The 12,564-nt window shown below is 40.0% G+C and overlaps 1 protein-coding gene across 3 annotated transcripts in view; it reads left to right on the forward strand.

Annotated features, from left to right (window-relative positions):
* Positions 1-12,564, forward strand: part of USP28 (ubiquitin specific peptidase 28) — a gene marked incomplete at its 5' end in the record, with an annotated part of 28,527 nt that overhangs the window by 1,575 nt on the left and 14,388 nt on the right. For 2 of the 3 annotated variants that reach the window (XM_082778087.1, XM_082778088.1), the window contains 11 exons: positions 1,782-1,859; positions 3,318-3,450; positions 4,412-4,514; positions 5,223-5,385; positions 6,272-6,358; positions 7,169-7,306; positions 7,729-7,802; positions 8,346-8,422; positions 8,796-8,944; positions 11,033-11,160; positions 11,324-11,419. In XM_082778087.1, the coding sequence (XP_082634213.1) occupies positions 1,782-1,859; positions 3,318-3,450; positions 4,412-4,514; positions 5,223-5,385; positions 6,272-6,358; positions 7,169-7,306; positions 7,729-7,802; positions 8,346-8,422; positions 8,796-8,944; positions 11,033-11,160; positions 11,324-11,419 (1,226 nt within the window). Of the gene's footprint in view, positions 1-1,781; positions 1,860-3,317; positions 3,451-4,411; positions 4,515-5,222; positions 5,386-6,271; positions 6,359-7,168; positions 7,307-7,728; positions 7,803-8,345; positions 8,423-8,795; positions 8,945-9,270; positions 9,342-11,032; positions 11,161-11,323; positions 11,420-12,564 lie in introns of those variants that run through there. The other variant, XM_082778089.1, reaches the window with a different exon arrangement.

Here is a 12,564-nt window from a genome sequence, read left to right on the forward strand (position 1 = left end):
CGGGTAATTAGTTTTTATGTTTACTGCAGCCTTTGCGGGTCCTTCTTTCGGTGAAGAAGAAAAGCCGATGAAATCATGCCCTGTCCTGCCTTGGATTTCATTATTGCAGTGTGGTTTATTAGCATGGATTTTTCTCCGATGGAAACATATGCCCCGCAGCGTTAGGTAGGGTTAGCCAACGAGAATACAGCTCACTAAGGTAGCAAAATTAGCAACGTGATGTAATTGGTTTGCTGTAGTGAAAGTATTCCTGTCCTGAGGCTCATGCTCTTGGCTTCTTATCGCAGCGTCTCATTGTGCTGCTGGCTCACCGTGAGCCTTTCCAGAACATCTCAGCTCTTCTGGTTTTTAGGTGCAGGGACTGAAAAAGCGTGTGTGAGGGATTGGGAAGGATGTGTGCACGTCCTCACGTGCTGCTTTTTGTAGCAGCTTACCAAAAGGGTAATTTAAATGGGAATATGATGAGTAACGTTGGGAGAGTTCCCATCAAAAAAAAAAAGAATGGGGGGGGGGATTTGTCTTCTAACCAGCCACCTGCGTGGATGCATGCTATTTTTAAGATATTTGTGCATGGTGTAGCATCTGTCAGCAGTATAGATGTATATATAGCTCAAAAAATAGCTGACGTTCCTGGTTGCAACTTGTGCTCCAGTTGCATTAAAACACGGTAAGATTTTTCCCAGCGATTAGAGTAAGCAGAAATTTGAATTTATTGCATTGCTCCGCAGCATTCCCAGTTCAGATTAATTAAATGTGTGATCTGAAGAACCCAGGATCCATCGGCCTGTACTGGCAGCAGGATGCCAGATAGCCTTTACCAGTCAGGCACACGCAGCAGCCCTCTCTGTTTGTCCTGCATCGAATCCGTGCTGCGCCAGGCGGGATTCCAGCATTGCAGAGCTGCATCTCCCAGGGTCGGCTTTCACTGGCGCTGGGCTGCCAGCAGCTGCTGCTCCAAAGGGGGACGATGGGACCTCACTGCTGGGGGAGCTGGCATTCCCCAAAACTATGCTGTTGAAGTTATTCATAGCACTGCAGCACTTGGTGGGCGCAGTGACTGCTCCTCTGGAAAAAGAGGTGCGCCCGGCTGCTCGTGCAAACCTCTGTATAGGCAGCATTGCATGCTTGCAGGTAAAGTGCATACATGTAAGTTTAACAAATCCTTACACACTTAACACATCCATTAAGAAAATGATTACAGAAATGTTCTTAGGTGGCTAAGCTCAGAATATGTTGTTGGCCATGGCTTACAGACAACAGTAAGTAGCTGACCAAACCTGGAATTGCTGTGAGGTGGGAAGGAAAAGCCGTGGAAACTTCTTGGGCCCCTCTTCTGACGCCTCATTGTGAGTGAGAGATGACGTGCACAAGTGGCATGTGCAGCCAGGCTTAAAATAGCCCCTCTCCAATCCCCCGAGAGCATACCAGGTTCCTTATATGTCCTGCTGCTGATGCTACTGCTTTTAGGAGAGCGGTGCCGGTGCCCCCCAGGTGTGGCTCATCTGATGAAGTGCGTGGTGCTTCATCTGGGGCCTGCTAACATGCTCTTGAGTGTACAACAGGTTGAAAGTTAGTCTGTAAATAGAAATTCTAACTACGATGTTGAAGCTGATGTTGGTTTTGTTACCTGGCACGTTTAACTGAGCTTTTGTGTTGATCTCTAAGTAAAAAGGAAAGAAAGAACAAATGCTCTGGTGAGTCCTTGGCAAGCATTGCAGAAGCAGCTTGATGTTTTTCTTGGTCACCTTTTTACGTTAGCTTTCTTTATTTCTCGCCTGTAGGATTGCCAGATGCTTTTAAACCAACTGAAAGAGATAACAGGAATTCAGGATTCAGCTTTCCTCCAAGCAGCTCTGAAGGTTTGTATGTTGTTAAGACCTCTGATTTTGTCCCCAAAATCAGGTAAGTTCAGGCTCTCTTGAACCGTAATTCAAGGGTCAGATACACACTGGCATTTTTGCGGGCTGATGAGAAACTAATCCTTGCTGAAATAGTCAGTGCGTGGCCTGCGCCAGTGACACAGCGTGTCCTGAATGGAACGACTTGCTTCCTAAGAGGGGAAGCATAAATCATCTGCTATTTTCTACCTCGGTTTCTACTTCATTCAGATATATCCGTGAGGCAAATACATACAGGAGTCCAGCATTTGTTGGTGTCAGAAGGAAATAGAATTTTAGGGCTAGCATGTATTCAGATGCATGTGAAACAAAAGCTCGATGTGAAGTTGAGAACCCTTCATTTTTTTTTTTACAATAGTAGACCTTAAAGTCTGAGCTGCAACAGCACCTGCCTTGTTAAACCATTGTAGGCATTCTCTGGTAATTCTGCTCCTACAGGGCTGTTACCATGCGTTACAGTAAACACAAATTTTGAGGGGCAAAGTTTGTTTTTCTTTATTTAAATTGTTTCAGGAGTTATGGACCACTGAAATCACATTTGCAGCTTTGTGACGTGTGGTTGTTTTGTTGATCACCGGAACAGTCATTTGTGCTCTAAAGTGAGGGGACAGAATCGTCTCAGGCAGTTAGAGAAACAACATTTATCTGGAAAGATCCTTTCTCATAATGCATGTTTTGATATCTTAAATTGTAGTATTGACTGATTACAGCTACGTCAGGCTGGAATCATCAGACGCTATTGCCTTGAGATGTGTCAGCAAGAGTTGCATTGTTTATGTACAAAGAGACTTGTTTATATACAAAAGGACTCATTTAAGGAAATTTTAAGTTTCATTGAGAAATAACATTCAGAAAATGTTAGCATAAATGTAAAGTAGTTTAACACTTATTTCATTGTTTAAAATGAAATAGAAAACTAGTCTATTTGAGCTCTTTTCTAGAATGAACCAAGATCAGTGTTTTGCATGTTCTTCAGATATCTTGTGCTGCGTTATGTCAAGTGATTGCAGTGTGCATAGCCTGCAGTGATGGTCTAAAGAACGCCTCAGGATCAGTAGGATATATATGGCTTGAAATTCTTGGAGAGTTTGATTCCTATGAGTCTCTCCCTGTGGCTAAGTACCCTGTTGCACTGCAGACCTATTGCTATTTGAATCTCTGGCAAGGGAAATGAAATTAGTTAATGGAGTCTATAATGCTCTAGTAATAAAGGCAAAGTGCTTTCCATCAGATAAATTGTAGCCTTTATTATATTTATTTTTTACTGCTACTTGTCGTCAGTAGATAGCTTTCTTCTGTGATGAGAGAAAGCAAAGTTGGAGCCAGTATGCCTATCTTTACCATGGATGCATTAAATTTCATACAAATTTCGATGAAGTAACACTGGAACTATGGATTTTTTCCATGTCTTCCTCCTAGGCTGCTAATGGAGACCTAATGGAAGCAGTCACCTTCCTCACAGAGGAGCATGCTCAAGAGCCTGCTCGGGACACAGCTGCTGCAGAGCCATCTGCTTGGGAAGGGAGTGCTGTGGGCAAACAGCTTCCACAAAGTAAGTGGGTCATCTCTGCTCACACTGGGTCTCCTAGAGTTCTTCTTAAATGTTGTCTGAGATAAAGTGTTGAGCCTCCCAGCTTCTGCCAGTGAATCTCTCCCATTCCTGTCCTGGCACAGATTTTGCTAATATTTGTCACTTGCCTTGGGATGGTTCAGGGAAATAAAACAGCAAAAATAAACAACACCAAATCACTTTGGTATCAGTAAGGTTAGTTTTCCTAGAACCAGCTCATCTCTGGATCAGCTAAGGGCCAGTTTGTAGGTAACAGATCATGCTACAAAGATGTATTTATTTTAAACAATTGATCATTTGACTAACACAGAAAACCTAGGAAACTCCTAAACCAGAGAGACCAGAATAGAGAACCGAATCCCTGTCAAGGCATACATTTCTTTCTGCAGCATTAACTTGCAGAGCAGGTGAATTGAGTGTTCTGTACAACGTTCTCATGAAAATTTAAAACAAAATGTTATTTTGACCAGCAGTTTGATTATGTGAGGGTTTTTTATAAATATTACCACAGGAAGTTGATTCTGTGTGACCATGCGAATTGTATTAAATTAAAAACCTTGATTTCTCAAAACAGCACCAGTTGTCAACGCTGAAGTCAAAGCACAGCAAATACAAGCAACAGCTGGTGTTCCTGATTCATTATTTTAATACGTATGAAATATTCCAGCAAGCTCTTGGGTGTAAGGAAATCTGGCCTTTACACAGCTGAATGGTCTGTGCTCCTAGCCAAGCCCACTCAATGTTTTGTTTTGTTTTTTTTTTATGATCTCATAGCGTGATCCAACCTAAAAGAATTTGTTCTTATAACTTTTACTAGAAAATCATGCTTGCATCATGTTAAAAGTCATGTTTGTGAAGTGTAACATTTTCTAGAAGTTCCTTTCAAAGAAAACATTTGCTTCCACCTGGTGGAAAATTGATTAGAATGCTGCTCTGCTTCTAGATGGTGCTGCTCTCAACCCTAACAACAAAGACGACCTCCACACAGTTGTTTTCAGACAACTGGAATCACCAAAAGGTCAGGCTGCAGAAAGAGATGCTGAAAGGTCAGTGGATTTGAAGTTTGGTTTTGGTTTTGCCGGATATTGTAGGTGGATTCTTAAGCTGATTGCATTTTTTGTAACTGCAAAACAAACAAATCATGTAAAAGATGTGTATCTGCTGCTTTTAGACAGCGTGTGGATTGTTATCGTCTTCTTGGTGGTATAGTTGATCTTTACTTTTGGAGCAGCACTGCAACGTGATGGTTGAAGTAGAAGAAATAACTTTAGTTGTGTCTTATTTGATTCCTGCTGACATGGCTGGCATGCCAAACAAAGCAATGCTTTACTGGTATTGTAGCACCTATTGAAGAAGCACCGTGAAATCTCATGTATCAATTCACCTCACTCCAGTCACCGTGTAGCTCTCTCCTTTTTACAGTGGGTTGGGTTGGGTTGGATTGAATTTGCCTCCAGTAATGACTAAGTAGCACTAGATACTAATTTTGCATGCAGCTAGTTTACAAAGAAAAACATGCGTATCTAATACCTCATTCCATCATCTCAAATTATCTTCCAGTCCTGTTTTTCATCCACCTCGTTTCAGAGTTGGAACTTTTTTGGAGTCAGGTGAGACATTTGTTGCCTGTAGTGCCAGATATCACCTGACAGTGTTCAGCTCTGCATCCTGCCTGTGACTAGAGTACAGCTTCCAGAGTTTCTGAGGCTCTTTGTGAGATGGTGTTTCACAGAAGTGTTCATGTTTTGTGACAGACCACAGGAAGTACATTCTGCTGAAAACAAAAATCGTTCCAAAAGGAAACGCTGTGAAGTTTGGGGAGAGAATCCCAAACAGAGTGACTGGAGAAGAGTGGGCGACTGGCCTGTTGGAATGAAAAACATTGGTAATACATGTTGGTTTAGCGCTGTCATACAGGTAATCTAATGGCAATGTTCTTGTGTGATAGCTGCAGTCTTGGAGACAAAATATTTATCAATTAAATATTTAATACCTTTGTAGTTTCCTGTGTAGAGGAGTGAATGTGGCTATCCTCAGATAATACTGTTTTATTTTACATGATGTTTACTCTAAGCATACGTAAAAAAGAGCAGTTAAAAAGATTTTGCATAAAAATAGATACAGATGCATATAATCAGTGTGTGTGCAATTGCTTTTTTTGGTGTGGTGATGTACAAATACTTAATGGATGACAGAAACTGGACCGGAAAGGGGAACTGATAATATAATTATACTGGCGTCACTGTTAGCTCTATAACACTTGGGGTATCAGGTTCTGGTTAATGGAATACAGTGGCACAAATACTTGAACTAATAAGCAACTAGGCAGTGTATATTATTAGTGATAACCTGAACAAGAAGAGACAACACTAAGTGCCACTGAACAAATTTGTCTCTTCTAACCATTTTACATAGCAGATAAATGTTAATCAATCATGGCTCTCTAGCTTTGAGAAGAAGTAAAAAAGCTGCAAATGAGCTCATTTTTCTGTGTGACTTGCTCTTGTATGCGTTTTCTAAGCTTGCCTGTACAGAATAGAATACTCCTTAAACTGATTATATGGCCTGAACTGGGAGTATGAGATTTTCTTCTTTGGAGGAGCATGAGGAATATGGAGGGTGCAGATGTAAGCAGTCTGTGTACCACACCAGTACTTCTTGAATGTTAAGTAGTAACACGAGGCCATTGAAGAATTAGCAGGGAACAGAACAAGCTGTGGAGTAAGAGTCAGTGGTGCATAAAACTGAAATGAGTCAAATCCTCGTGGGTGTTGATCAATTGTTACCTCTCCTTTCCTTTCAGTCTCTGTTCCAGTTGCCAGAATTTCGGAGGCTGGTCCTTGGCTACTCTCTGCCACAAAATGTACTTGAAAGTTGTCGTAGTCGCACTGTAAGTTTTCATCACGTAAAGCTGTGAAGTTTCCCTTTTGTGGTATACTGTTTTGTTCTTTCTTTAAGCAGATTTAATTTGAAACAAGCCCTCGGAGACCTCTGTTCATATGTTAACAACACTTAAATTGCCTAGCTGCTTTAAAGACAAATTTGGGAAATACTTTACAAAGACAGAATTGCTGTAGGAAAAAAAAAAAAAAAGTAAGCTTTTCTCTAGAGCTTCTAAATGAGTTGCAGGGAGAAATCTGACCCATAAAACTTCTTGGCAGATTGTTCGTTTGTTATATGCTCCTCAGAAGAACTGGTATTTAAGGCAGTCTGAAGGTCCGCTAGCTCCAGTACCTTCTGAGAGTGGTCAGCAGGAGATGCTTAGAAAATATTTAAGGAAAATTATAGATAGAATTATCTTTTGCTTGTTATATATGTCATTCTCGGTTTTGGCCACCACCATTTAGGAGATTCAGTGTACTTGCTTTTGTCTGTGCTCTTGGTATTCTAAAAATCCCAAAGTGCGTAAAGAAGAACTTCAAAAGTTACCTTACCTTTTAGCTATTATTACAACTGGCACCTCCTTTCTCTAAGGTTCCTGATAAGTTATTTTTTTCTCCCATGCATCCACTGGGAGATCATATTGTTTCCAAAAAAGGACACTGCATGTCTTTCTGCTTTTGTCCTTTATTAAGGTCATCTCTTTCCTTGGTCCTTAGCTTACCTCTTGAGTCATGTGCATGTTTGTTTGCACTTTGTTTTTAAATGCTGCTTTTTGAGCTGCAGGAAGGGTTTGGCTTTTCTTCTTTTTGTGATGCAGGGAAAAAGAAATATTGCATTCATGCAAGAACTTCAGTGTCTGTTTGCTTTAATGCTGGGAACACGTCGTAAGTTTGTGGACCCTTCTGCAGCACTGGAACTTTTAAGAGATGCGTTTAGGTCAGCTGAAGAACAGCAGGTAAAACCACATTACAAAGTCTTTTGCTTCTTTTCAAACCAACACTTGCTAACAGAAATTCTGTTTCGCTTCATCCTCTTATTTTCAGAGAGCTCTTCGCTTGTTGGTCAGCTGACAAGCAGCTGTCCCTGTGTCACTTAGGTGAAATGCACGTGCTTGGTAGTTAAACAGCCACTGTAACAGTGCTGTACCCTGTGCCATCTGGGTAGTAATCACAATAATTTCCTCCCACTAGCTTGCAGATGAACAGGGTGGTCACTATGGGTCTAAATCATCGCAGCACTTCAGTTTCATGCTTCTTTCGGATGGGTAGGTACAGCAGTACTGGTTGGGTTTTGTTCACATAGGTTTGTGAAACCAGCAGAGTGTGAAAACACATCCTTCTTGGTATGTTTGACTCTCAACTTTTGTCTCTCTTCTAGCAAGATGTGAGTGAATTTACACACAAACTACTGGATTGGCTGGAAGATGCATTCCAGCTTGCTGTGAATGTCAAGTGAGTTTTTTATGATACCAGGAGTTTGACTTGTCACTGAGGAGAAACAGATTTTAAATGTGACTGCTCAATAAATGAGAGGGCTTTAAATGAAAATTTTGAGTAATGAAAAAGACTTCTTTGTTTACTGATGGTGATCCTCCGTCAGCGTGAAATGTGCTTATGGACTGTTAGATCTACATTTCTTGCTTAAGTGTAGGACTGTATTCAATGCCAGTATGGACTACAAAGCGTGTAAGTTTTAAGGGATCTCAACAGACTGGTGTAAAAAGACCTGGTTGGTTTTGATTGTGTTTTGTTTTTGTTTTTGTTTTTGTTTTTTTGAACTATTTCAAAATAGTTCACTGTTTTTTCCTTGCCAGTATTATTATGTGCTTTTGAGTGTGGAAGTATATGAGAAGCTTCCTCTCTGTTTTGTGCTTTGATAGAAAACTTTATTTTTGATTTTAGGAAGATTGCCAAGCAAGTGCTTAGATTAAGAGTTAAGGCTTTTTTGCAGCCTAAAGCTGCAAATGAATTCTGTGCTTTTTCTTTCTGAAACAGAAGCCCTGCAGATAAATCTGAAAACCCAATGGTACAACTTTTCTATGGCACTTTCTTGACTGAAGGTGTCCATGAAGGTGAGTTAAGGTTTTGGTAGATTCACTTTTTAACTCCTTTAAGAAATTTGATTTATGGCAGTGATAATACATGTTTTTGTTGCATATCCTTGATGAATTTGCCTGGATCTTCATTGTTATAGCAAACTTGCAAATAGTCTTCTTCATAAAATTGTTTTCAACATCTATAAAATATGTCTTCTGAAAGTATTTAATGCTTGTAAGTGCTTCTGTGTTTGAAAGCACTTATTCTGTAAGGAGGCTTACCCTGACAGACATATAGAAAGCTATATGCACTTCATTTCTTAAAAGTAGTGCATCTAAACTGGTGCCCATGACAAACTCTCATGTTAACTTGACGAAATATGGGTTTTGTATCATTTTCATCATCCAGGCAACACTTTTTCCAAGATCGAAACCTTCGGTCAGTATCCCCTGCAGGTAAATGGGTATCGAAACTTGAATGAGTGCTTGGAAGGAGCCATGGTGGAGGGAGAAATGGATGAGGAGACTGCAACTCAGTCAGTGAAATACGGACAGGAGGTTAGTTGCAAGTTTTTTTTGTTGAGGTTTTGGTTGCTTTCTAAAGAAAAATTCAATACATGTAGCACAGGTGTGTCTCAGTATAGTGTGATAACTTTAAATGGCAATTGTAAACAGTCACTACTAACTGAATAAAAAAAAATTGTCTGCGTACCTGGAATCTCGTATAAATGTATGTTAGTGTTACATAGATACTGAGTCTGCTTATTTGTAAAGATGTGTTGTCCTATGTAACCAATTAGAGGAGTTTGTTTTAAATTAAAAAGGTAAAGAGCTGCTTCTGATGCAAGTGTGATAAAGTCTCTCTCTTTCTGTTGAAGCCTACCTGTACCTGAGTAGGGGGAGAACCACTGCCTCCATATTTTCGGAGGGTAAAAGTACAGTGCTTAACTCTATGGTATGCCATTTGGAATTTGTATCCTTCTCCCTATTACAGTGTGTGTTTTTTTCTTTTCATTTTCACTCTTATCTTCTGACTGTGCTGATTTTTTTTTCTTTTAAATCCTGCAAATCACAAATCAATCATGAACTACTTATCTGCAGCAAACTAGAAAGCTAAGATACATCATTATATTCAGCATCCTATATACATTAAGAACAGCTGAGAAGTTAGGTTGAGAAAGACTGAGAAATAATATTACAAATTTTGCATAGGTGTCTGGCTTAGAAGGGATAAAAAAGTATTTCTGTTCAATGAGAAGGTTTGAAAATGTCTTGCTGTGGTTTAAACTAGCAAAAGAAAAATGAAATCTTGCGCTGCTAAGCCCTGTCTGACTTTGGTCTCAAATGCTTGTTTCTGGTTTTCCTAGTTCCTGCGTGAAGCTGTTTGGATGCATTTGCAGCACATTTAGTTGAAATTGGTGTAGGTTGGTGCCAGAGACAAAGGGATACAGAGAGCTAATCAGGCAGGTTCACTTCAATCCAAGCTTTTTAGCTTCTTCAACTCCTTTTCTGAAAGGCAGAGGGAAATTGGACTAATGACAGAGATGTTTTAGTCTTTCTGTGTCTGTGCAGACAGAACGAAAAAGCTCTATTTCCAAGAAATATGATTGGAAAAAGTGCATCTTAATTTTACTTTCTAGGAAGTCTGCGTGATAGGGGGCATAGAGAATAAGGTGCATTTTGTCTTTGGAGAACTTAGGTGAGTGCACTGAAGTTTTAAAGGATCACAAAGATTAATTAGAATTACGTTTCCCGTAGGTAATAGGGGTGTAAATCTTTCCTTTTCCGTTTTTGGGTTCTCTTGTTCTGAAGATTGGGCTGCTTCTGAGAAAGCTCTGCTAACTGGCCATTTCCTTCCAAAGCATTTAAAATTATATATATATTTACAGTGAAGGGGATTCTTTTAGATATAAAATTTGCTGTTCCACTTTGGTGTGGGGCAGATTTATTGTGGCAGGACATCTGACATGAATCATGCAAAAGAAAATGACCTTAGTGTGTTCATCATGAGTCCAACAGAGAGTGTTGTCTGTTTGGTGCCATGCTAAGGTAGGTGAAGTAAACGGGAAGTGGATGTTCGAGATATTTGTGAAGGCAGAGGACGTATGAATTCAACTGAGAATTTTTCTTTCAGCATGGCTCTTTGAAACAGTTGCTATATGTATAGAAAGTGGGTTTCTTGTCTGAATCTCTTAAATTGAATAGTTCTAAAACAGACACAGAGAGGATAAGGAATAACACACTGCTTAAGGACTTCTGTTTTGTTATTCATCATTGCATGTGATCTACGTTGGCTAATAACTACTGTAGAGGGTAGTAGCTGACATCCAGAGTTTGTGTAGTGTCTGGTAATTTTCTGAAGTTCAGTGCTGAACTAGTTAATAAGCTACCAAGCTGGGATGTGTCAGGCAATGAAAATTAGTCTTCTGAAAGTTATTATGAGGTTGCTTCATGGTAAAAGTGTAAAATGCAAGTGAAAGAAATTTAATCTCATAGAACTTGATTTTTCTGACTAGTCACTCCATAAACACAATATACATTAAGAAATTTAAAGACAGCTAGATATTTAGGATCAGTCTAAAATGTGCTGTTTGGCAGTCATCTTAAAACAAGTCCCCCTGGGGGGCATTTCTGCTTTTTTTACAGCGCTGGTTTACAAAGCTTCCACCAGTATTGACCTTTGAACTCTCCCGATTTGAGTTCAATCAGTCACTGGGACAGCCAGAAAAAATTCACACCAAGCTAGAATTTCCTCAGACTATTTATATGGACAGGTGAGATTTTCTGTTGCATGGTATGTTTAAATCTATTGCTTTATTTTAATTCAAGAAATTTAAAAGATGGTATTGGTGAGCAAGGAAAGGATTCTAAAATACTTATGAAAGACTGGATCTGAGAAGTAAATACATTTCACATGATTGGGCTTTGTCTGTCTAGGTACCTTTACTGCAGCAAAGAGCTTATTCAGATGAAGAGAGAAGAAATGAAGAGATTAAAGGAGAGAATGACGATTCTGCAACAGAAACTGGAAAGGTAAGTAGTCAGCTAACTTTATTTTTGTACCACGTGGAAGTTTTGTAAATGCTTCCTTTCAAACAAGTATTCAAAGAGAAAACATATAGGAAGGAGAAATACCTGTGTTCTGAGAAGCCTGGAGTGTGGAAGTGTGTTTTTATAAGAAAAGGTTGGGTTTGTTGATGGTTTTTGCAGATTAAGGATATTGTTACATGAGCAAATTTTTAAATACTGCTGTTGGAACTGTCAATTGTATTTACATGTTTCCTTGAAAAAGTCTATTAATACCTTTAAAAAGAAACTACATTATGTGCTGCATTAGATGTTCTTTACAGCTTAGCATTTGGCATTATTTATGTAGTGGGGAAAATCAGTAGCAAAGATCTGGTTTGTGGGCAAACAGAAGGCTTCATTTTCCAGGTGCTTTGTCTAAAAATCTTTTTAATCAGCTTTAAACTTGCTTAAATTTCTTTTATATTCGATTATGACAATTCCGTGAAAAAGTGGAAGGCAAATGCTTGTCCTGCACTGTAGTAGCCTTGGAGTTGTGTGTTAGGCATAGCCTCTGGCAGGCATCATGCGAACGGTTCATATTTAGGTCCGTGTGTGGCATTGTATTGAGTCTGGCTGGGATGGAGTTTGTTTTCTTCTTAGCAGCCTGTGCTGTGTTTTGGATCTCCGACTGCAGCAGAGCTGATAACACACCCGTGTTTTGGCTATTGCAGTGTCAAGGCTTCCTCTGCTTCCCACTCCTCTCCCCCCAGTGGCATGCAAGCTGGGGGTGAGCAAGGAGGGGACGCAGCTGGGACAACCCACAGATGTATCCCTAAACAACCATGTCACACACTGTCACAGACGTGGAGAGCTGCTGTAAGAGGTGCTCTGGTGTTACTGCTAAACCAGCCCTAAACTCAGTCCAGGCTTTGGAAACGGCCAGCCTTTAGAGAGGGAACATCAGCAGCAGCTATCAACAGACAGAATCCCTATGGTGCCAAGGCAGGGGCATGCTTCTCAGTAGTGGAAACATGATCTGAACACTGAAAGGGATAGCGGAGGGCTCTTCTTGTAGCTGCATGGCTTTCTGAGGAACAGAAGAGCTAGATGCATTTGAGGAACAAGTGTGTGTGCATAGGCCCTACTCATTTTTCAGATTCTGAAAAGGA

Source organism: Aythya marila (assembly GCF_965140915.1).
Source record: "Aythya marila genome assembly, chromosome: 23".
NCBI lineage: Eukaryota > Metazoa > Chordata > Aves > Anseriformes > Anatidae > Aythya > Aythya marila.